Source organism: Telmatherina bonti (genome assembly GCF_933228915.1).
Source record: "Telmatherina bonti genome assembly, chromosome: 11".
Classification (NCBI taxonomy): Eukaryota; Metazoa; Chordata; class Actinopteri; order Atheriniformes; family Telmatherinidae; genus Telmatherina; species Telmatherina bonti.
The window spans coordinates 30,510,342-30,536,063 of record NC_136629.1 but is presented as its reverse complement, the minus strand read 5'-3'; the positions used below and the strand labels follow the sequence as shown (position 1 = coordinate 30,536,063).

At 41.2% G+C, this 25,722-nt stretch overlaps 1 protein-coding gene across 1 annotated transcript; it reads right to left on the bottom strand.

Annotated features, from left to right (window-relative positions):
- Positions 1–202: 202 nt before the first annotated feature.
- Positions 203–23,234, bottom strand: dachc (dachshund c). Its single transcript, XM_079248351.1, has 11 exons — positions 22,569–23,234; positions 15,631–15,740; positions 12,619–12,729; positions 8,820–8,998; positions 7,252–7,372; positions 6,989–7,123; positions 3,420–3,616; positions 2,711–2,861; positions 1,709–1,837; positions 1,407–1,511; positions 203–263 (listed from the first exon to the last, which is right to left on the bottom strand). The coding sequence occupies exons 1-11, from the start codon at positions 23,150–23,152 to the stop codon at positions 226–228; spliced, it is 1,860 nt and encodes a 619-aa protein (XP_079104477.1). The 5' UTR covers positions 23,153–23,234; the 3' UTR covers positions 203–225.
- Between the last annotated feature and the right edge of the window lie 2,488 nt (positions 23,235–25,722).

Here is a 25,722-nt window from a genome sequence, read left to right as displayed (position 1 = left end):
GCTGAGATTTGGTGATAAATGCAATAAATTAAACAAGAGAGCAATGAGAAAGTTCAGATGTCACCCTTGAGATGCGGGGGAGTTGGAGATTTGGGTCCCAGGTGCCACTGCAGGCATGAGCATAGCTGTCGATTGTGTTTGTCATAAATGAAGAATCTTCATTACTCTGCTCTTTCATCCATCCATCCATCCATCCATCCATCCATCCATCCTTCCACCTCAGGTTCAGTACATCCCGGTGGCTTGAAGGAAGACTCTGCCCTCTGTAATTCAAAATAAATTCAGGTTATCCCAAGCTTTTAGATGTATTAAAACGACATGACTCAACTCTTTGAATATATGAAGGAAAATGCTGTGAAGAATAATGAGTTCATATAAATACTGAAGTATCTTCTGCAAAGCCATAACCAAAGATCGTTAACAAAGGAGCATTATTAGGTTCAAAGCCCATTTCTGCCCCTGATCTTCATTTTTGGTGATAAAACTTCCTGGCACAAAGGAATCACATCCTGCCCTGCTGTCTGACAGACAATTCCCCTTTAAATGATTTATTACTGGGTGTTAATTATGCAAATGATGTCCAAACAAACTCGTCATGAGGACAATTAAAGACAGCCATTAATTAGTGGCCAGTTCTCTTCTTGCTTCACTGACATTCAATTAAAAATTGCTTTTGAACAAGCACGCTGTCTGGTTTGGCGGTCTTGGTACAGTGTGGAGCAGAGGTGGGCTGGAACCATGCACTCTTTGATGAGGCCGAGCTAGAGATCATGGCTGTTTCTTTTTCTGTCTGTTTAAGATGTTACACGTGGGGTTTTCTCATTAATCTGTCCCTGTGAAGACAATAATGTAGGCAAAAATAAATATATTAAAAGGCTTGTCTCCATTAAAATGGTAGCCCTAGTGAACTGTCTCATGCTTCATTTGATTTTGCTCAATTTCTCAGTAGCGGTCTCCCTGTGAAATCTTTCAAAGCTCTTCCACTAGACTGGTCAGTTAAGCATCAAAAAGCTGTGAGTAGGTGAAATAAAGAAATCGGTTGTCTTAGCTCAGTCAACAGGAGCGAAATAAATCCCAACCAGCAGGTTTATCACTATTCTAACAGTGAAATGGATTTCTTTTTTATTAGGGTAAAAAAAAAAAACGTAATTAAGTGCCTTTACAAATGTAAAAACTGTCAAGTTTCTTTCTTTCATTTACTGTGTGAGCATCTTTACTTCCACCTCTAAGGCAACAATGGAACAAAAACCAAAGAGCAAACTCTTCTTGTGTGGCAGATTGTTTTAACATTGACAGTTTCACTGCAAACAACACCAACAGAAGTCAAATATTTACTGATGAAAATATGAGGCTGTCTTCACAGCTACACACTTAGACAGCAGTGTTTGTTATCTGGACAGCTGCACCTTGTACTGTCGCCTTGGTCTCCAGCCGGTTGTCATCGTTGCTGCTCCCATCCACGTCTTGGGTCACAGATTCTGTGTGAGGAGGGGCTCCCAATGATTGATGGCCTGTGTTTTGGTCATTAATTAATAAAGACACGTAATTAGAGGCTAATGAACAGTCATGGTTAAGTTGGACTGAAAGCTTGAGCTTGGAGACACCCCATATTAAAATGAGCACTAACAGGGTAACTTTAAGCTTAAGTTTTCAGTAAAAACATAAATATAAACAAATAACATTTTAAACTAAGATCCAGTTTCTGTACCTCTGTGTGTGTTGGCAGTGTGCAGCATGCTGTGCTCTGCCTGATCACGGAGTTTGACCTCCTCTTCCAGGGCCTCCTGAAGTCTCCTCTTACTTCTCTTTTCTTTCTTCAGGCGCTTTTGAATCAAAACTGAACATGAAATAGGGGAATAAAAGCAAGGATGTCAGTTAAATATACACATCCATGTAAACATTGTTTGCAATTAAATTACTTCCAATTTTCTTAGACGTGACCTTCTAAGTAGGCGTTTGTATTTTATTATTCTCTCTTTTCTTTCTTTATTTGATTAGTATTTGAGTAATCTCAAGGAATACAAATCAAAACTGCAAAACAAAAACAAAAAAAATAACAAACAAACAACAATACGTATAGTACAGCTAATTGAAAAGGTATTGGCTGAAGCATGTGTTTATTATGCAACCCTATTTATAAAACCTCATCACCAAGCAAAATGTCATGTATTTTTCTTGTGAAGCCGTTTTTAGAGATTCTGAGGTACTTTCAAGGTTTTCCTGACTTGGTACAACATATCATGAAGCTGGTCTGAATGATTAAAATCCCAATCCCGAACATTTCAACAGGTATGGAAAATTATGTAACTGGTTGTTTGGTCGTTTTGCGATTACTCTCGTCTGATGAAATGGTTGGAATTTACTTTGTGCTGGAAATGACAACTTTTGCAAAGTTGCCAAATTTGATTTAGTTTCTAGTATACTGCCAACCTCAGTCTAATTCACCTCTGTAGCTGCTTTGAGGGGTAATATACTGTAGGTGTCCTCACTTCCTTATCTGATTTTCCAGTTAATGGACGCCCTGTCAGCCTTGAAGTGGATTAAACCAACCTTCTTTCGCTGCACAGCAAAATCCTCGGTGTTTAGGTGGTAAAACACACACAGTGCCAGCGTAGATAAATTTCTTAAAGGGAAATGCAGCACTTTATTCAGCACTGGCAACCCATGTTGATAGAAAGGAAAAATGTAAAGTTAACACAGATAATTGTACCTCTGTTTTTCTGCTCCATGCTCAGCTGTCTCTCCAACGTCTCTCTGAGCTCCCTCTCTCGGACAAGCTCCATCTTCAGCTCCGTTCTCTCCAGCTGATCCTGCTTCTCCTGTGCCCGGGCGTTCTCTATAGCGACCCTCAGCAGACCCTGCTTGGAGACACACAGGCGAGCACCAACAGGTTACACATGAGCAGGAGCCAAAGGCGATGTCTGTGTTCTGTTCAAATATCCCACAGAGAGAACAGCTTCACAGAATCATACACAACTTAAACAAAGGCACTTTTTAGATTTATGTTATTGTAGTCAATTTATGTTAATAACATCAATGTAAAGGTTTACGTCTCTTCGTAAAGAAATATTATAGTCCACTGTTTGTGCATAATTCCTCAGATTACTCAGGTATGAAAAAAAAATGAAATTTTAAAAATCATTTAAGTGTTGCAAAGGTAAAACTGCCTCATGAGGGTTAGACAAGGTTGTTTTTCTCTTGCTGTGAAAACCCAGCCGGAGAAAGATCTCTTTGTAACTGCACAATAACAAAGACATGTAAAATCTGAGAAGCAGGTCAGCACACGCCCAACTCAATTACTGCATTTCCTAAATGTCTGCCTTGTCTGCTATTTACCATTTCAGGAAATCCCAGAGAGTGTCTCATCCTTCCTATTCATCTTAGAATATGATAATAATAAAGCCCCAGCAGAGCCTCACCTGGATGTTCGTGAGCAGGGTCTCTATGGAGGACAAGCCTTCCGGGAAGATGAAGGGAGCGTGGTGAAGACCTGCTGGGAGCTTCTGTCCTGCAGGGTAAGATACCCTCTCACAGGTCTCCCTGCCTGATGGGGGTTTCTGGTAGACTTGTCTGTCACAGCTCTCCCTGGTTGTCTGAGAAGCCAAGGAGCTGTTATCTGGAGGGCAGAGAGACATTTTGATGTCTAGTCAGTAAGGCTGACACACTTCTGACTGTATCAGTTTAATACAGTGTGCTCTGCCACGACACTTCAGACTTTCTATAAAACGGTGACTTCAAATTAAATGAAGACATCAGCAATATGCAGGTGTTGTAACGAACGTATGTATAATAGCTCTTTTATTGTTTTGAATTGTTGTCTGGTTCTGGTCATGGTTGAATGACCTTAATATGAGAAACAGCCACTAAATGGTGGAGTGGGTTCAAAGTAAACAGGACAGACAGTGGCAGGTGAAGATATGAATCGGACATTACATTTAGCAGATAATTTTATTGCGCTTGTAGACCGAAAAAGTTCAGGATCAATCCAAAGACTTTACCTTGTTCACAACAACCATCCATAGGATTACTCATAAAAAAAACATATCAGAGATTCCCACTTATTGAATGAGCTAAAACATAAAGCCATTCCCTGAGTTATTTTATAGCCAAGAGAATATAGGATAATTTTTCCTTGCAAAAATATTTAATTATGCATTTTTAAAAGCATAGCTCAGTTTTAAAAAGAATAACAATTCATATAAATTTTAATAGTTTTACATAAAACTCTTGTTAGAAAAAAAACCCAAAACACATAGATTGCACAAAATTTTATGAAGCAAGAACAATCTGTGATTAATGCGCTCTTACAACAATACCAAACAGCATATTTAAATACAATTCTCATCTTTTACGCATTAGTTTGGCCAAAATATTTATCATGCTTTTTCTGTAAGCCATCTATAATTCCTTCTGTGATCAGTCTCTACTTTAACTTTAACAACTTTACAGATTTAAATGTCTAGAATAGCATGTTGTTTCCAAGCATTTAGGTTTTTGTTTTGTTTAAAAATCTGCAAAGGGATCACTAATCCTGCACCAACATATAATAAAAGTAATTCCTAGCTTTCTAGTATATTTACTTGATTTTGTGTGAACATATCAAGTCTAACAGAACAATAGGTGTTTAATTACTGTGCGCAAGTGCATGCAGACATACGCAGGAATTCCTGTTTGGGGTTTTAAAATTGTGGTTACCCTTTATTAGATGGCAGCCTGCCTATTGATAATGCATCACAGCTTGACATCTCCCATAAAAGCAGTTAAGAACCTGCATTATGGATGACCATCTGTTTGTAAACCTGAGAACTGCATGTTCCCTATTGACAATCAGGGAGATGAAGATTAGCCATTTTCTTTACTTTTTTCTTCCTGTATGAGGCAGTTGCTCACTTTATGCACTGACTGTCATCTGAGCCACCGAGGACGGAGACATCCTGGGAGTCCGGCGGTTATTGGAGCAGAGACGAGTGTGAACGTGCGATGTGATATCTGGCACTTTTCTCTCTCTGTGACAAATGATGGTGTTTTCTCTACTTAGCTGACCACAGCATCTTCTGCTCCAAATCCACCCACCTCCCCTTCTCTGCCTCGGCCTCACGTCTTGGCAACTGTCACGTTCAAGGTGTTTCACAGATGAGAAGCAATACTCCCCCCCCCCACACACACACACACACACACACACTCCTCCCCTTTCTCCCTCTTTCTTGCTAAAAGCATTGCTCTGTAGAGAAAGGTAATTAGCAGGTGCTGGCGAGCTCAGCGGAGGGCATCCAACTACACTCCTGTGGCTCTCACACAGACACACATAAACGCACACACACATTCATGGCCGCTGAAGTGCGCAGTCAGCAGCGTGGGCTCCCCAGGCTCCTTGGATGTGACTGATCCTTTATTGAGTTACTGTTTTACGCCTACTTTACCTCACTCTCACACATACCGTTTGGCATAAATACACACACACACACACACACACATACACAGCTGCCAGCTTGTTTGATCATTTACCCATCTCTCTAACCAAGGTCACTGTCTGTTTTTCTCCTTTCTTCCCAACTTCATCTCTCTTTTTCCCCTCTCTTATTCCTCTCCCACCCGTCCCCAGGGCTAATGAACTTCACCATGTGAAGACTGCCAGTCAGCGGAAGAGAACGGAAAGGCGAGGAGGCGGGGGGGACAGAGAGAGAATAAAATTCTGCTGATGTTTAGTTAATGGGAGTGAGGTGTCAGGGATGGCCTCTGATCTCTGCTGCATGGATACGTTGTTCAAAGACCACTAAAAAAGAGCATACACAGCCAAAACTGTCTCTCACATACACACAGATTATCATACAATAGATTGACAGAATGACAGCGCTGGGGAGCTCTTTGAAACTCTGTTCACTCCACGGTAAACCTATCTTGTGATGTTCTAGGTCAAATACAAAAGCTTGCAATCCTGCAAATGTACACGTTTCATTTGCATGCAGGAAAATCAATTCAAAATCAATTGCATAAATGAGATGTGTGATGCATGGCATTCACGTTGCTGGTGCCATCACTGCTTTGTCAATATGTTCACAGATACCTGACAGCATCTTAAACCTTACCTGGGAGGCCTTTGTGATTTTTAGATTTGATTACTGAATAATGCGATTCAATATTAGAATACATATGCACAGGCGCGTGCACACACATAAAAACCCACATGCAAACATCTCACCGTCTCCCTCACTCTTTCTGTAGCTGTAGATTTCTGCTGACTGTTTGTCCTTGAGCAGTCCTCATTAAGCTAATGCAAACCTCCCTGACAGAGAGAACCAAACAACTGACGTTGCAGCGCCGTGGCAACGCGGGCCCTAACGACAGGGAGGCGGTCGTTATGCAGATGAGGTCCAGCTGAGAGTGCGGGAGGCCGCCTGGCTCGTTAGGCCGCGGCCCGGCAAATGGCTCACTAATGTAACACTGCTTCCTGGTCTAATGGAGTCCTGTTTTGCAGAATTATTTGCCTTTGCTCGCTGCAGGGGGGGCTCTGACAGTGAGGAGGAGTGAAGTTGAAGAGAAAGGGTAAGACAGTGAATGCTTATCAACCATTTACTGGTATTTCTGTCTTAATAAACCACTGCAGATCCTTTATGTAGGAATAAATAATGTATAAAAAAAAGTTCATGTCTTCTACAGGTGTTTAAATCCACAGAGCGTAAATAATGACAGAAATGGATGGATTGTATGGAAATGGCATACTTGTTGTTTGGTATTGACAGACTTTGTTCAAAGACCATTGATTTTTCTGAGAAGTAACCATTACTCATTATTATTACTAAATGATTAATGACTGCAACAAGAAATTCTCAGAAAACAGCAAGAAGTTGCCCTTTGAGGCGAGGTTAACACTTTGTTCAATAAATTTGGATCATTCAAAATGTGTAAATAGAAAATAAATATTAAGATGGGATTTTTCTTCAATCATTTTAATCAAAGCTGTTCCGTACTTCATATTAATGAGTCTTACCTCTGTCCGTGTTTCTCCTCTTGTTCTCCTTATTGTATTCCACTGAAGTCACATCTGTCTCTCTGAGCCCTTGCGCGATGCCAGGAGAGTGTCCTAGCAAACTGTGACTCGATGACAGGCCGTCGTGAAGTGAATCTAGAGAAAAAATAAAGTTAAAAAGCATGCAACCCATGAATCCTTAACTAGATGTGATGCTAAAACATCCATTGTGTTTGTAAAAGCGTGTCTATGCCACCAGTCAGGGTGTAGACACAGATACATACGTGTGGTTTCTGCAGTGCGTTCAGTGTGTGACGGCGAACTTGACACACTACTGCTGTGATTAGATGACATCTGAGCTTCCTCCAGTGAGGGAGAAGGAGATGGGCTGTCCCGCACTCGCTCCTAACAAACAGTACAATGGCATATGCTACGTAAAATGTTCAAAAGTCACACATAAATAATTACATAAATGTTTTAACTATGTAAACAACATGAAAATTTCAAGATGAATCCTTTTATGTCTTTTTAAGGACTATGTCAACTACAAAAATAAATACCTCAATTCAAACATACTTTGAATGTTTGAGAAATTGTCTCTACTGAATGCCAGGGGGAAATTAAAATGGTTAAAATCAAGATTAATTATCCTGGATATGTTGTTAATTTGAATATTAGGATTAAACAAGTGATAGAACCATGGTCCATTAAAAAAAACTATTTCTTCTCGTTTGTACCTGTTATCTCGCCATTTACCGCGTCATTACATTTTAATTAAATTACATCTAAACATATCAGCCACTGGAAAAAAAAAGTTCTGCTGAGAAACTGGCTGCAGATGGTAGCACCAGATTTTATGTCATATAATATAAACAGCTGGCTTATCCCATTTGGCATTAGTTGTCCATCACTGGTACTTTAATAGGCAAAGCAGACTTTAGTTATTTGCTTTTCTAGTACTTTTCTTACTTAGGCAGAACTTTGTTAGCATTTTAAAATACCGCAAATCATCATCATTATTTGGGGTGTTTAAAATGTATTAAGAGAAGTTGGACCAAAAAGAGAAAATGTTGTGTCTTTAGCTGAAGTTAGCTTGTAGCAAATTATTTGCTTGGTTTCTGTATTCGGAGAGTTTAAAGCAAAATATTTAAAAAAAAAAAAAAAAATTCTAAAATTTTTTTGTTCAGTACACATTTGTGTGTGTGTGTGTGTGTGTGTATTTTTTTTTTTTTTTTTTTTTTTTAATCTTTTCTTTTGTTTTTGGATGCTAGCTGTGTATACCAGCTGGTCATCGCCAGCAGTTGCAAGTGCTGGCTAATCATTGCTGGAGTCACTACTTGGACCACTGCTACATCATTTTACAGGACCTATTCATTCATATAAAAATCACTTCAGTAAATTATATTCTTGGGGACATATTTTCAATACATCTGGAAAATTTACTAAATCATCAAAAAATTATTATATGTCCAGTCAAGTGTCTAATAGTATTGGTTTCCACTGTTATAACCAGAGCATGTAGCTTTCTGTTAATGATAAGAACATACCTCAAAAAATGTATAAAAAGATACAGTATTGACCTGAAGCCAAACAACTGATAACACTTTAGTGGTGATCTGAAATTTTTGGCCATAACTTGATTGTAAATATTGCATAAAAGATGGAAACATGTCTATGTAGCCTATAAGACTAATATATGAAAGCAGTTTTTAAAAAAACATAGTGAAGAACAATGTTTCTTTCTTTCTTTTCTGTAAAACTACTTTTTTCCCCAGAGTTCACAAGTTAGATAGATTTAGATGGTTTCTGGCTGATAGTCAGACCCGCGAGGCTCATGGGCCTCTGAGTTCACCTTAATGACTGAGGTGGGAGCCCTGGCAGGGGGATTGGCGTGGAGCTGTGCCACACTGGCCATGCTGGCCAGTGTGCTCAGTCGGTTCATCTGGCCCATTGCCATGGAAACGGAAGCCGGGGCCAGGCTGGCAGGGATCAGAGGATGTGACATCATCATGAAGGGCAACTGATCCAGAACTGGAGCAGAAGAGAATAGAAAGATGTTATGTTGCTTTACACATTGCCAACAGTATTGTTTAATGGCATCAAGGTATGGTAAGGTATGCATGTAGTGTCCCAAATACATAAAGACTGTGACATTCGCCTGCAAAAATGCAAACTGAGCCAAATTGACATTCAGATAAAATATTTTACTTTTCTTTTGGTGACTGTGTTCTTTATTTCGAACCAATACCATTTCTGAACTCGAAACTAAAGTCATTATCCTGGCCAATCTTTTGTTCACACTCGTCTCTTTAAGACAGCCGTACTCTATCTATGAAGAAAACCCTTCCTCTCAACAGCACCCTAGTGGGCTGTTGCAGTCCTTCTATTCATGAAACAAACAATCCTGTTGGAGGGGGAGAAAATGACATAAATATTTATCATTTAATAAAAGGAAAAACAAAAACAAAAGAAACACAGGGAGGAAGTGGAACAAAAGAAGCTGATGGCAGTCCTGGTGCTGGGCCAGCAATGCACGCTGGGTAATTATAAACACAAAAGAAAAAATCTTGGACTCTATTCCGCACAATTGTCACAAATAATAGAACGAGAGGAAGCAAAACAAAAAAGGCGATCCAAAGAAAAGAGATGAAATAGAACAAATAAGGGGGGGGAACGACTTTAGATGAAAGAAAAAGAGAAGGCAAAATAAGAAATAAAGGGTGAGGCGTTAACTTTATGAGGTGGGCTCGCTGGACATATGTGCAGTGCTTTGTGCATTTTGGCAGATTAGTCTGTCACTTGTCCAGAGCAGAAACCAAACCAAACAAAAGATCTGTCTGAATGGAGTTAAATAACCAGATGCTCCAACAATCCACCAGCAGCCAAATATTAAACTTTAGTTGGAAACCAGTGCTCCATTTTTTGCCCTTCCATCCAACCCCACTTTCCCTTATAATTTATTTTTTGCCCCTCATTCTCTTTTTTCTTAACCCCCCCCCCATCCCCACCCCACTTTCTCTGCCCTCCCATCACTTCTCTTATGTTTCATTAAAAAACATCAAAAGTCAAAGTGCCGCTCTTATGTTTATCCAAACAAACCATTACTGTAAACAAACAGTTACTGTAAATTTCCCAGAAGATCTTGTTAAATGCAGAAATGGCTGCTCCCCGCTCTTCCACAGCCCATAAGGTGTCACACTCAGCATTTGTGAGTGTGTGCGTGTGTGTAATCTGAGACAGCCTTTGTAGTGGTTAAAGTTCTGGTAGGGGGCTGTCCTTCCCATAAGGCCGTGGGTGGCGTATGGAAAAAACACATTGTGCTTATGTATTTACTGTATGTTTGCACTGTGTTTGTGTGTGTGTATGTGTGTTTCCATTTGACTCTATCATTAACAGTGATTAAGCTTTACAGGTTTATAATGGCTGGTAGTAACCAAGCCACCTAAATGCACACAGATGCCGGCAGTTGTAACTGAGAGTATACAATAGTAAACAATGCTTAATGCTGGTGGTGTTTACTGGCATGGGCACAGAGAAAAACATACAAAACCAAAGACTTCAAAGAAGAGATTTTCCTTAAATATCCTTGTATTTTTTTTGAAAAACACAAGGACAATTTCTCATTTCTATCTTTAAAGCCTTAGAGTGCGCTCCACATGTTAAGTGTGTGTCTCAGGTTGATAGTGTATTCCACACAGACCTCCATAAGCCCTGTCATCAGTCTAAACACACTGATGTCGCTTTAACCTGTCGATAACAGTGGGGGCGTTGTGCCCGATTTGTTTGCGCGTATGCATTTGTGTGCATGCATGTGTGTGCATGCGCTCGTCCCGCCATTGATTTTCCAGCATTTGTCGTTTGCATTCAGGATAGTGAATTAGAGAGAAGACTATTGATTTGGCTTCAGCCTCTCATCTTATTCATCTCTCTATCATCCCGGTGTGCTTACTCTTGTCCACTGACGCTCCACTTTTGCTGGCTACCATCTCTCACTGCAAAGCCAGGGATCCAGGGAGCAGTAAAGGGGGCAGGTTTTAATAACGTATTACTAAAAAGTGTACCTGCACATTTAATGAGCAGTCAAAAGGATTTGTTTCCAAAATGAGGTAATTCTGCTCCTTCCAGGGACAAAATGAGGACGTGCTACTTACTTAGTTGTGAAAAGTTAAGTCGTGACTTTATTTTTTTCCACATGAAACTACTGTCAAAGCTATATTTCAGCTTCCTCCAGTAAAAAAACAACTTTAAAAACAATTTAAAAAAATTGTGTTTTTATCATGCGCTACTTAAGCTAAATAAGCAGCGATGCCGGAGCATTCTGCATTCAACCCCCTGCATACAAGCATGTTGCATTCAGACAACCCAGCTTCAAATGCAGCATGCTAAAGGAATCAATTCTCACAGTTGTGACGACGGCTTATCTACCATTAATAAGGCATTATTAGCTGTTTGACAACAGTCAAGCCGGGACATAAAGCGTTTTTGAGTTAAAGGGCGAGCAGCTGCAGTGGTGGCAGGACTGATTTGCACATTCATAACTCTGTGCATATCAAATATGTCAAAAGTATAGAGCTAGATTCAAGCCATTTTAATACATGAAGGGGGATTTTAATGAGGGCCTGTTCAGTATATCCAATGGGAAACATGACCAGTTACAATAGGTGAATCACTGATAAATCAAAATGTAACTTTTAAAGATATTTGTGATTTATTAAAAACGTATAAAAAAAAAAAAAGGAAACACTTGGAGTTATTAGGCCATCATAAAGTTTGGCGAGTTACAACACTCACACCGTCTGAAACACATGTGACAGAGTGTATGATACACACCATAAGTTGCTAAGAGACACAGCTAATGAACAATGCTCATCTTTTTTCATGTTCAGAGTAATTGTTTACTCCCTGAATACTAATCTGCTTCAGCCTCATATATCGGATATTTGTCAAGGAAGAATTCAAATGGGAAAAAATATCTTTATCCACTGAACATGATTTTAATACTTTTTATTTAATGTTATTTCCTTTTCATTGCTTTTTTGTTTTAATTTTAAACTATGCTTCTTATTTTCTTATGTTTTATTGTTTCTATAAAGCACTTTGAACCACCTTGCTGTTGAAATGTGCAACATTAACAAACTTGCCTAAATATATGATTCTAATCAACAGAGTGGGACTTTAAGCTGTATGATGACTATCCATTCATCCATTCGTTTTCTGAAACGGCGCCTATCCCAGCAATCATCAGACGAGAAGCAGCGTACCCTGGACAGGTCATCAGTCCATCACAGGACCGTATGATGACAAATAATTGCAAATGATTTGCTGTCAAAATTGTGTGGTTGCCAAGAAAAGTAACTCTTCCCTTGTTCCCTTCCCTTGTTAGTCTTGTGTTTTGATTACTTGATTACTAACTCATTTGTCTCATGCTAAATTTATCTAAAGAACTGGCTATCACTGCTGTATTATTCTTTCATTTTCCGGCTTTCCGAGGAAACAAATAGGTGACGTCACATCCGTGATTCAACAGCACCACAGCTGCTCAAGCTGTATTGACTTGGTATCACAGATGTCTTCAGACAGCAACAGTTGCATTTCACTGTAACTCAATGTTTTGCATTGCACACATGCACACACGCCTTTCGGAGACTCACCCATTCCAGGGTTGTGGTCACCGTTCTCTCCGTTTGGTACGCCATGTTGTTGGTTGCTGTGGAAACTGGCCATTGCCTCCAACTTGATCTTTTTGGCCAGGGCAGAGAGATCTGAGAGAGAAATAGATACAGAGAAGGAGAAAAGAGGGGACAAAAAAAAAAGGAAAAGGAATCAATAAGAGCCAGATCAATGGCCCCTGGTGGAGGATTAGAGCAGTGGGTAGGCAGGAGGTTGTCATGGGAAGACAGAGGCCAACCATTCATTCTGACTGCACCGCTGCACTGGCCATTTAGTCTGCCAGGGAATCGGCAGTGATAGGAACAAGCTGAGACATTCATCTCACCCACACAGGGATATCACCTCCCACAGCACACAGGACGACAACCCAACAGCAGCCCCACCTTTTAACAGAAAAGTCCATCTTTATAAGGATAAAAGAAGAAGCGACAAGACAAATACTGAAGATAACTCTTAATAGAGGTTATGCACTTTTAGATAATATGTAATGGAGAGTGACAAAATGTGGTGGTGCTTTAATTTGCATCTTGAACCTTAGATGGTAGTCTGACCTACAGAGCTGCCTTGAAAATAGAAAATTAAATTTCTCTTGCACTAATACAGACAAACATGCTGAATTATTAAAGTTGAGACAAACCACACAACTGTGCAAACACAGCGGAGGAAATACAAACAAACTGTAAGTCTTAATTTCCTGATCTCCAATACATCTAAGCATTTGCAACAAACTCGAGTACTGAGTGCATTTTCTTTTCTGCCTCAGACAATGGAAGTCTGCGGTGAATACTTTGTCTGCCAAAGACGTTGACAACCACAACAAATTGTTCCTTTTCTTCTCATCTTCTCTTCCTCTCTTTCCTGCCCTCTCCTCCCATCCCCTCTCCTTACTTTACCTTTTCAAATGTCAGCATCACAGCAGGACATAAGCCACTGTGTTGCCTGTGTGTATGTGCGAGCACAAGAAGGCGAGAAAAAGCGACTAAGGAGGATCACATCAAAGATCTTTCCTGCCTTTTACGTTCAAATGTCCTCCCTCTCTCTGTCTCCGTCTCTTCTCTCATGTGGCCAGTTCTAATCAGTGGTGCTGACATTGCCGCCGTGCCCTCTCCTTTGGTGGAAAAAGACTCTTTTCCCACTGAGAAAGATGCTCTTGAACGCTCACACAGACACAACACACACACTCAAGCACCTTTGAACAGTGAGAGGAAGCGGAGGCTAATAGAAAATGGCTTCTTTTGAGGCGGGGAATGAAAAGATCAGGTTGCAGGGAAGAACACAAAGCCAAGGGCAACTTTGAGAGCAGTAAGGTGCTAACAATTACTTTTCTCCTTTTCTCTGTGCTTCACACACACACACACACACACACACACACACACACACACACACACACACACACACACACACACACACACACACTTACTCACAAAAAGACACTTCAACAGACACTCAAACACAAAACTGGGAGAAAACAAGCAGCATTATGTCCTGCAGCAGGCAGCTGACTGGACTACTCCTAGAGGACTAAACCCATAACTAAAAACAAACATTTCTACAGATTCTGATGAAACAATAACAAACATTATCATCCGCTTCCCCTTTGAAAACATATAATTATCCTACAGCTAAGTTCAGAGGCCACTACATTTGAAGAGCAGCAGGTTTTTTTTGTCACAAATTATTCATATTTATAGACTATTTATATATTATATATAATATATTTATATTATTCATATTTATAGTCGTAATTCAGAGGTCTACAGATTATAATGCTTACTCAACTTAACAGAGGACTTTGTGTACTTTTAATTCTAGAAAAAAAAAGACCAAGCTTGCAAGTTATGAGCTGTTTCTCATGTGTCAGCAGTGTAAATGCTAATTTTATTAATCAACATACCGGTCACCTCCTAGATCCCCACCTCTTCATACTATTGATGATGGATAAAAAATTGTTTCATTACAGTGCACTGCAGAAAAAAAGTAGCGGAAACCGCCCTATCCAGTTTCTGTTCTGCATAAACAACCTGATCTCTCTTCAAACTGATGGGAAAGTTCAGCTCAGCTGGTTGGAAAGTCGTTCTTAAGCCTGGAAAGAGGGATAATTATGAACTTTGCTGACAGAAAAAAGGCACTATTTAAATGTATAAATTAGCTCGCAGAGCCATTTGAGGGATTTCTTCTGTGACGTTCACATTACAGCAGAATCAGAAACCTGGACATAAGGAGATATATTTGTGAAGAGCTAAAGTTTAACAGCCTCTTTGTTTAATTATTGAGTTTTTTCTTGGTTTTAATACTTATGATAAGTAAACTTACTCTGAAGTGAAGTGTTTAAAATGTTCAGGTTCAGGTTTCTTGGTAGTTATGTGGTAGTCTCACAAAAATCTTTAAAATACAACATGTTTCATTTCATTTACTGAAATATTAAATTCAACCAGCAATACAGCAGTACCTGTAAATGACTTTATTAACATATCTGCACTTCTTTCCATTTTCCCCTGATTAGAATTGAATCTTCTTAAAATGTGTTTGGATCAAAAGCTGACAGATTCCTGATCAGTAATGAAAGTTTATGACAACTGATCTGACTCTGTGCCCGCTTTATTTAAACATGTAAAAAGAAAAAAAAAGCTATCTTTTTAGTAAGCAGTTTTAATTTTTTTTATGTATATGGTGACTGACGGGACCGAGGAGGAATTCTGTTAAAGATTGTTTTTTTTTTTAACTCAATCATTAGATTATTGACAGAAAAAAATGAGGAGAAAGAAGCTGATTATAGGGGGAAATTATTTCTAAATTCTAGGCTAGTCGCATGTGGCAAATGAAAAAGGGAAAGTGATTTGTGATTGGTGAGAACCCATAGAATAGAAACAAAAAGGTGAAGAAAAGAATAAAAAATTTTGGACGCTGTTTGTTCCCAACAGTCATGCATTGTAATTTTATACAACATATGTATATAAGGTACTGTGTTTGCGAGACAAGGCCTGGGTGGTCACCTGCAGGAGGCATGATCCCGGCGTGCATCAGCCCACTGTGAGACAGCATGTGGTGAGTCCCGCCCTCTGTCACACTCTGCAGCCTCTTGGGCGGTCGTCCAGGCCTCGAACTGCAGGCAGAAAACAGGCTAACGTTAGTCATTAGGAAAATTTTCCATGCTGAGACTGAGATGGGTGGGCTGGTTAGACAAAGTGTCCTTCAAGTCTGTAAACCTCTGATCCTGCTGAAGTGTCAACAAGCAAAACACTGAAACCTGACCAGATCCAGGAAGGCTGCTGTGCTGCAAATCTGACCTCCCAGTGGATACGAGCAAGCAAAAAAGGAGTTTCCCTGTGGCATCGATACAGCAACTCATTACTGTTCGGCTTACTCGTTCGTTTGTTTGCTTATTAAATGTAATCGCTCGCCTCTTTCCCTCTCAATCCCACTCTCATTTAGCCATTTTTTTCCCACCATGTCAAAAATGTCCTCACTACAGGCTGTGACTGCCAGCAGATTCACATGGATACTTGTGGATGTGAGCATGTGTGTAAGTTTGATTGAGCTGGGCATGCTCAATCAATCCTGGAAGACGTATGTGAAAAGCTGTCAGACATCACTTCGGCTCTGACTAAACGGTGTGAATGTCCTGACAGTGGAAATGACACGGGCCACATCAGGCTTAATGACAAGCAGCGTACCTCATCTCCTTTCATAGCAGCTTGACATAACACAAGTCTGTGGGCAAATGTGTGTCTGTCTGTATACATGATATTAAAAGACAGTGAGTGAAAGAGGGAGGAGGAGGAGGAGACATAGAAGGTGTGACAGCAAGCAAAAGTAACTGCGAGAACAATAAAGTTGTAAAAGAAGATGGAGGGAAAGATGAGGGGGTGTAAAGTGAGAAGAAAAGATGATATAGAAGGTTAGTGCCTCGGAGTAAAAAAAAAAAAAAAAAAAGGTGGGAAAGAAGGGAAAAAGTGGAGAGATAGACTAGAAGCAGCAGCTTCCTAGCGTGGGGTGTCTTTGAGCAGATTTTAATTAGAATCTAATCCAGCCGTCATTAAGGCCCCATAAACGAAGCTGTCAGTCAGGAGATTAATGGCGCCTCATTTGCATATTGCATATAATTCATCAATTACCCAGCAGAAAGGACCAATCCCCTGTTGACACACCCACTGGCTGAGGAAGAGGGGGGGGAGGTGAGATGAAGAGAGACAAAAAGACAGAAAGATTGTGTAGTCACTTACTGTGGGAGAAAAACAGGTAGATCGTGTGCATGGGTGTGTGTAAATGCATGTGCGTATGGCTGTGTGTGAATGTGTGGGGTCGTGTCTGGCTTGTGTGGGTATGTGTGTGTGTGTGTGTGTCTGTATGAAGTGTTCAAAGGTTAATTTGATGAGCCGATGAGCTCCACAGTTCCTGCCCTCGGTTTTAATGAGTTGTTATTATTGTCTCTTATTATGGGCCCAGACCGACTGGGATGTGACAGCTGACATCAGATATCACACACACAAGCACACACACACGCACATACAGTGAGAGTGTCTCACACACACAAGTTGTCGGCAGTCAGGGAGCACACACTCGGAGTGATACACACATACGTGCACACACACTCTCAGCATGAGAGGCAGACATCGGGAATGTGGAAGAGGGATAAAGTTGCGAATGTGTGTGTGTGTGTTTTAGCAGAGGTGGAGGTTCATTCAGATTGCACACAATATTTGTTGCACTACACATCCAGCAGCACACTGAGCTTAACAAAAGCAGGAAATGTATTTTTAGATTTCGAGTTTGGAGGTAGAGAAACACATTTGCGCAGTTACTGATTCTGAAACGTCTCAAATAAACACACACACACACACAAACACGTAGGAGTGAACATCAGCGGGGGGAAATAAAATACACAGGGACCAAAGACTGTGGTTGGTTTTTACTGCAGCCGCTTCCCTTTCCCTTACTACTGTTTATTTGCGCTTACTAATTAATGGCCTGCGTTTGTGTGTGTGTGTGTGTGTGTGTGTGTGTGTGTGTGAGGGGTGGGCCGGGGGTGTTGGGGAGGGGGGCGGCTAGTTTGTGCATCTTTGTATATGTTGCATTTTAGGGGGCATAAAAAAAACTGGAACCTAATTTTGTGTTTAGTCTGCAAATGCGTTGATACATCAAAGTGACCCGCGGAGGGAGGTCTATGTGTGTTGTTCATGCAAGTGTTTTTGTGTGAGTGTGTGTGAGTGTGTGAGGTTGGAGAGCACCGGTTCCCTGAGGTAGGATTAATGAAAAAGCCTTTCATGGAAAAGTCATCAAGCTGAGGGGATGGAATGAGGGAGAGGACGGGGGGGGGGGGGGTAAGAGAGAAAACAGTTCATTGTGTGTGTGTGTGTGTGTGTGTGTGTGTGTGTGTGTGTGTGTGTGTGCAGAGGAGGGGGTGTATGGCTTATGACCTCTTTGTCTCAAACTTTAATTAAAATCCCACCCAGACGTCCTCCCTCATGCCAACACTCTGGCCACACACACACACACACACACACACACAAAAACACTTTTTTTTTAAAAAAAGCTACTCTGTACATCGAGTTCTGCCCTCTAAGCTCAGTGAGTGTATGTTACCTGAAACATGAAACGCCAAACATGGCAGCTGGAGCTTAGCACAGGTGGAACAGAAACAAAACACAACAAAGATGACAGATCTCCCTCCTCCTCACACACACACACACACACACATGAGGGAAAAGAGAAAAGTAATGAAAGAAGAGGAAGTGTTACAGTCAAAACAGTGGAACAGCTACTGGCTTGGAGGGACTGAGGTGCTGATAGGTAGCAGCTGTGTGCGTGTGTGTGTGTGTGTGTGTGTGTGTCTGGGTGTGTGTGCGTATGTTTATGCGAGTGTGTTCAAGAGATGAAGAGAGAAAAGAAAAAAAGAGGGAACTTGCTCAAACAAGGTTTTGTTTGGAATACATTAGGAGTGGTTTACGGCTTCCATCCTTTCTATCTGTGTTTATGGCATGGGGTTTGTATTCGCCGTCACGGTCCGGTTTGACAAATCATAACGTCGTCGTTGAACGCGGGAAGACTTATGTTGCTGCTTAGTGGAAGCAAGGAAAGATTGATGTCGTGATTTCCCTCTCAAATCGAGGGCCGAAAAAGCTTTACGCGCTATTGTTATTAGGAAAGCCTGTGTGGTGATGTCATGAAAGAAGCAAGCAGGACAATACACACACACACACACACACACACACACACACAAATAGGGCGTTTGATCATGGCAAAAAAATCTGATCTCCTAAACTGATACGGTCCTGCATTCCTCTCCCACATTCCAGGGTCAGGACGATGTCAAGACTGTGTGTGTTTGTTAAAGTATGTGCGCGCTTTCCATTAAAACCTGTCACAGTGGAAGACACGGAGGCCCTCTCTGTCTCATCGTGCTCTTCTCTATAAAACATCAAAAGAGTTCAGAGGTTAAAGTTGAGCTAACCATCCCCACCCCAACACACACACACTCGAACATACTTAAACACATGTGAGCACATTTCAACACACAGCTCTCCTCCTCCTCTTCATCCCAACTCTTCTGACTTTGACAGTGAGTTATGGTGTGGCAGTGGGGCTCAGCTCAGCTTTGAGGAGTCCACCTTCCCATGCACACACACACACTTGTTCAGACAGACACACACACACACACACACACACACACACACACAAAACACTGACTGCCAACTTGCAAAGCTGAACCTTGCCACTAAGAAACACAAAGAGAAGGCTTTTGTTGTACCCAGCAGGCCACTTTGACTCATTTATCATTCGTTTGATTTAGCTAATTTTTTTTCTGCCATGCTTCCACCTGCTTCATGTTCGAATCTGCGGTTGGAAATATTTGAGCTGTAAGAGAAGCAAAGTGAATTTAAATGGTAAAAATATCCCCTTTTTACGTCACAGCGTGTGACAGTTTTGCAGTGTAGAAGCTTTCATTTCACTGCACAGTAAATTATCCAGGGAATATCATTTTTCTTGATATAATTCACAACCATTAAAGCTATTAAACGAGAGGCAGTGCGTTAGAGGAATGCAGGTCTGAAAATCAGTCAGATGGTATCAAGTGGCATGAACTTTGTTTTGTTCAATGGGCAATTTGCCTTTATTGCGACAGGAATTTTAAATGTGGGCAAATCGCACTGTAGAAAACATATCAGGTGACAAAACAACCCTTTGCATGTATCTTTTTCAGGTTCTGAGTGTAAAAAAAATGACGAGCGCAAACAGAAAAAGCACACGTTGTCATTAACACATTCTTTGGCAAAAACAAGATCTTGTTCCTCGCCACGTTACACCACTTCTGTGCAACATGTGAGCGGGGTGGCAATTTTAGACGCTACATAATGTATACATGTAAGTGTAACGCACACACTGTTTGACCTGAGCAAACTGTTTGATGTGAGTTACCAGCAGAGAATGAAACTGTTCCTTTGTGAGGGAGGAAGAAAAGGACGGTGGATCAGGTTGCCTCCTACACGCCATGTTCTCTCTGTGGAACTAATGTCATTTAGCAGCAAAGCCAGCAAACACACAGGCGTGACCGTGCCCGTTTGTGTGTGTTCGCAGTTGACAGAGAGTGTGTGTGTGTTTGTGTGCCACCTATGCATGAATTATAACTAGGCTGTGAGTGAGGGAGAAGTCGGCCTTCTTCATGGTTTGATGAGTCAGTGGTCAGGGTGTGTGTGTTTGTGCGTGTGCACAGCAGGAAAAAAAGTGTGAGACAAAGAAGAGAGGAAAGGTAATGAAAAACCGGGGGACATTCTCAGAACTGCCGTTTCAGAACGTTTCCTTTTAATCATAGAAAAGAAAAAAACAAATAGACAAGCAGGCACAAAAAAGAAAAACAGCAGGAGGAATCCATGTTAATCTTTCTGTTAGTCGTGTTAAACTATCAGACAGGTCTGTTATTTGTCCTCCAGCTTGTCTGACTGTACTGAACTGGAAAATAATAAGTGATGGCTGCCTTAATCAGTAACAGAAACCTCAGTGAGCCTTGACATTGTCAGAAAGCCACATCATCATTTTCTTTAGAGATGTTCTTAAAACTTTTAGGTTAAGTCAGCCAGCCTTCCTGCTCTAACAAGAACCATCTTTAGTCCCACTTTTTTTTCTTTTTTTTTTTTTTTTTTACCTGCTACTGTACTCTGCTTCATCCACACAAGGGATTACTTAAAAACTTCTAATGCGGGGGGCTGATACTAATGGCTACCACAGCACATTTGAAGCCCTCAGACAAAGAATCGGGCAAGTTGTTTGAAGATTTCAGACGGGTGATGTTCTCAGATCTCATTAACTAAAGGCTGTTTGAGTGTTGTGTGGATAATTAGAGACGGCAGAGACTGTGTATTTTCAAGGGTTGTATAACAACGTTCCCATTAACACCAGACATAGAAGAAATCCCAAAGCAGCCAGAAGATGCATCTGGATTTTGTCTTGGTTGGAGGGCCGCAAAAGCTTAAGCACAGGTGTTAATCCGTGCACATGGAGCTGCAAGGTGATTCTCACAGCAGTCTGTGTTGTTTTGGAGTGTTTTCTGGGTCTGCTCAACAAGTCAAAGCTCGCCTTAAAACCTCTCATTTGGCATTAAAAACAAAATGCAACAACATTTTGTGGATAAAAATAAATGAACACAAACAAGTCAATGTTCGGGCATAGCAGTGACTTCAGACACATGAAGAAGTGCTAAGAAGTTATTCACACATTGCAAAAATCTGGTTTTGTGGGGTTTATCTGTGCACATCTTGACGCATCCTGTATCTGCAGTTAATGGCAGGTGTAAATTGGATCATTCATGCTCCAAGGAGTGCGGATTAACCATCAAACAATATAAATTCCCAAAACTCTAGCTAATCCACACTCCTCTGGATTCAACACATGCTGTCACGAGCATGTGGTCTGCACGACAGCAGACTGAGGCACCAGGAAACCACAAATCCCAGCCAATTTAGCCCCTTTATCCTAACATCTCTGCGCTGAACTGGATTGATGACCCATGCAGTTGGTCACCATCAAAGTTCTGCAAAACAGCTCATTTACATAATCGCATCATAAATACCGAGAATTCATTTAATCATCTCCTCTGTTCTGATGCTCAGGGCTAAAGAGTGTTGATATGATAAGACAGCAAGTTATTAAGGAGCAAGAGGGAGGCAGGGAGGAAGGGAGAAGGAGAGAAAGCAAAGGGATCAGCAAGTGAGTGAGTGAGCTTGTCCTGATTTAAGCTGCCGCTTGGGGCCAAATGAAAATTAATTAATTTCTGTGAAGAATCAATTTCTCAGAATGACAGTGTCAGATTCAATGTGTGCAAGTGTGAGTTTGTCAGCGATGATGCACATATGGGTGTGCATGTCAGAAGGAGACAAGAGATCACAGCCCATGATAATATGACAAACTTTTAAGACTGTTTTCCCTATTAGGATTACTCAAATTCATTATCGTCAACACCATCATAACGTTTATCATCCATTAAAATGGTAATTAGTTACTGGCCTACCAGCAGTGAAGTGACAAGTAAAACGGGGTTAACAGTCAAAGCCATCATCAAATTGATCTGAGACTTAAACAAAAACAAACCATGTTATATGCTAAATGTATTTAGAATATGGAGTATTCTTTGCTTTCAGTAGTTTTCAGAGCTGTGTTGTTCAATTTGGTACCTACAGTAGTAGAAGTAACAGGATAAGTCACCATTAGCAGGTAATTAGAGTATTCCTTCATCACGATCTAAGCTAAAAGTATAAAGACTTGGTCTTCAAGTGATTAAAAAGAAGAAGCTGATAGAAGGGCAAATGCCTGTTTGTTTCCTGCGTTTTCGTAACTTACCTGGCAACCCCACCTGCTGCGTCAGCCCCCCCTCAGTCGAACATTACCCCCCCCGCCCCCATCAGCTACACTATCTTCCCTTTTCCCAATCCCAACTTACCTCGCGTTGGTACAGTCGCTGTAGAGCGTTTCAAAGTCCTGCCTGGAGATAAGTTTGCACCGGTTCACCCCGGGCTGGATGGCCCCCAGTCCCCGCAGTACCCGAACCTGCTCCACGTTGCACACCACCGGAGTAATGTCCAGCCGTTTCAGCTTGGTGTAGACAGTATGAAGCCCGCCGACCAAGTGCTTGAGAAACACGTCGAAAGCCTGCGGCAAGCAGATGAGTTCCGTGTCTTTCACCGTGAACGAGGCCAGCTTGGCACCTTTCACGTCCACTAGTTTGCACTCGTTGTTCTGCGGCGTGCTTTCCACGGGCGACGCGGTGGCGTACACGGGCTTAGCGCTGCTGGACACTGGAGCTCCTCCGCTCTTCAGCGGGGTCCCGTTGGGTAGTAAAAGGTCCGCCCTGAACTGGTGAAGAAGCGCCGGGTGCGCCACCGGAGGAGCCGGGGAAGAAGCGGCGGAGGTGGCCGCAGGTGGCGGAGAGTTGGTGACCGGAGAGACGGAACTCGGTGTCGGGTGATGTCCGAGCGGAGCGGCCGGCAGCAAAGTCGGAGTAGCAGGAGTTGCCATAGTGTTCATGTCGGAGAATATAAGTGCTAAAAGTAAACTTCGAAGTCAAACTAATTTTAGAAAGTAACTTCGCAGAACACGCGCGGATGCTTTTGCCGGTATGTGAAAAGTGCGCATTGAGTTTGCGGAGGAGGAAAGGGGGATGCAAGAAGAAGAGAGAGGACAGGAGACAAGGGTCCGTGCGTGGAAAAACAGATCACATAGTTGATTCAGAATGAGCGGAGTCTTGTCTCAGAGACGAGATGCTACTGTCACATTATCATAAAGAGGAGGAGCCTGGTCATATTCTTAGAGATTGAGACACGAGGCGAGATGGGTGGGTGGGGTGGGGTGGGGGGTTGGAATAGAGCAAAGATTAGCCTACATAAACTTTGGATAAGCTTATTTATAAACACTTTACGTAAAGACACCTTCACATCAACGCCTCTGATGGCGTGTCTGTGGCACCCAATCTGGGGGTATTTACAGCGTTTCTAAATCTCCATATTACTTTAATCATTGTTAGGGATTAATACATGCATTATCCTTTGAAGTCAAATTATGATTTGATTGCTGAGGTGTTTTCCTGAGAGCAAATATTTTCCATGTTTACACATTAGTTACCAAGGATATCATCAGGGATAAATGCCAACAAGGCGTTTTGTCACATCCCGAAATACAGGAACAGTCTTGGACATAGATCTTTGAGCCAAAGGTGGGGGGGAAGGGGGGATACCACCGAGGTTATGATGAGATTCATCTGTTTATAAGCAGTGGATCTGAGTTTCCAATTAGTGCTTGACCTTTATGTAATTTGAATGTTATTAATAAAGGTTTCACAGTGATAAGAGGGTCTGCATTTTTCAGATGACTGTCTTTTTTTTTTTTTTTTTTTTTTTTGCCTCTGAGCAACAATACTATGATGAATTATAGGGGAAAATATAGCCCATGTCTAATTCTATCATTTCAGGTGTAAAAGCCTCAACATTTATCCCAGCTGTTTTTTTTAAGAAACTTTTTTTTTTCATTAGATTTATGTAGCACCTGCTTCTCTACTGTAATGCTTTGTTTTTAAATCTGATTCTGAAGGATGAGACTTCACACGAGCTCAAATGAGGGCCACTAACCTTGTTTTGACAAATTGACCCCTTTACCTGCTCCCTGCACAGCTTCCTCATTCACTCCACTTGCACTAACACACACACACACACACACACGCACACACACACAGGCTCCCATCATTTACATAGAGCTTGCAGTCCTTTCAAAGTGGCTTTCACGGAACATTGTGTTGATAATGATCTTGAGGGAGAGAGACACAGATCTCCAGAGACTATCTCACCAAAAGACAAGGGGGAAGAGGATAAAACTCCAGCTGTACTCCCAACTCAAAGGACTCTAACACTCTTTTACCTCCCCCCCCCCTCTCTCGAATAAGCCCTCTTGTGTTTTTTAATTGGCAGAAATTAATCTTTAGGATGTAGATGGTAGATTTACATTCATTAAAAGTCAAGAGAGGAAGCCAGGCTTGATGCTAATCAAATCTGCTTAATTATGCTTAACATGAGTATCTCCAGGGGAAGAGAGAGAGGGGGGAGACAGAGAGAGAGAGATAGCTAACTCGAACTTTTTACTTTTTGCCTTTGATAACTCCTGCTGAGTATGGCCTTTTCCTCGCCAAAAAGAAATGTCAAGACTCTCTTTCTCCATCTGTAGAAAACACACAGATAAAGCCATCAGTATTGAGCGGAGTTGATTCATGTAGTAAATTCCCACCTTTAAGTCTTTAATAATTGGTAAAATGTTCAGTTTTAACCTCTCAGGCCAGCGCTTTGTAACTTTTAAGGCTTGTGGCACTTTTTGATAATGATATAAGATAAACTCAGTTGATTTAACAACAGTGTAGTATACAAGGAGATGATGAATAATATGCCACCTAAAAGAAAACTGCATTTATAACCTTGAATGTTTGGTCTTTACTTAATTATATTTTGCACTTTAGGTCATCCATCCACAATCTTTCAAGCATGCAGAGTCTCGAGGAGATTACTGCTCCTGGTGGGTTGTAAGGTGCCCTGATGAGAAGTGACTTCGTATCGCCACAGGAAGGTCACAGGTGGAATTTAAACAGCAGCCACTCCTCTAACAGGAAACAATGAACTAAAGCAAAATGTTTTCTGTTGCTCAGGTGAAAAAAACACAGAAAAGAACAAACTTGATAGGTCATTAAGATTAGAATTAAAGTATGCTGCCGGTTTTGAGGGTTTGTCATCTCTTCACAAGTTCATGTAAGGCCTTGTTAGCTTAACACACCTAAATTTCCAGCAGAGTGCTGAGTTACGCTTCACTTGTATGCAAGCGCCAGCTTCAATAGGCAGAAATGCATGGAATAAAAAGGAACAACGCTGCTGCATTGATTTTTTTTTTTATCTTCCTTTATCATCTTGCCACTGGAGTTCAACGCTAAATTGGTGGAGTTTTCTGTCTTTGAAGTGTTTTAAATTCCTGAGCCAGTGCAAGCCTATCTATCTTTACCGCCGGAAGATTCCCCTTTCTCTAAGTTAATTAATGTTTTATATCTCCTTCGATTCCTCTGATTG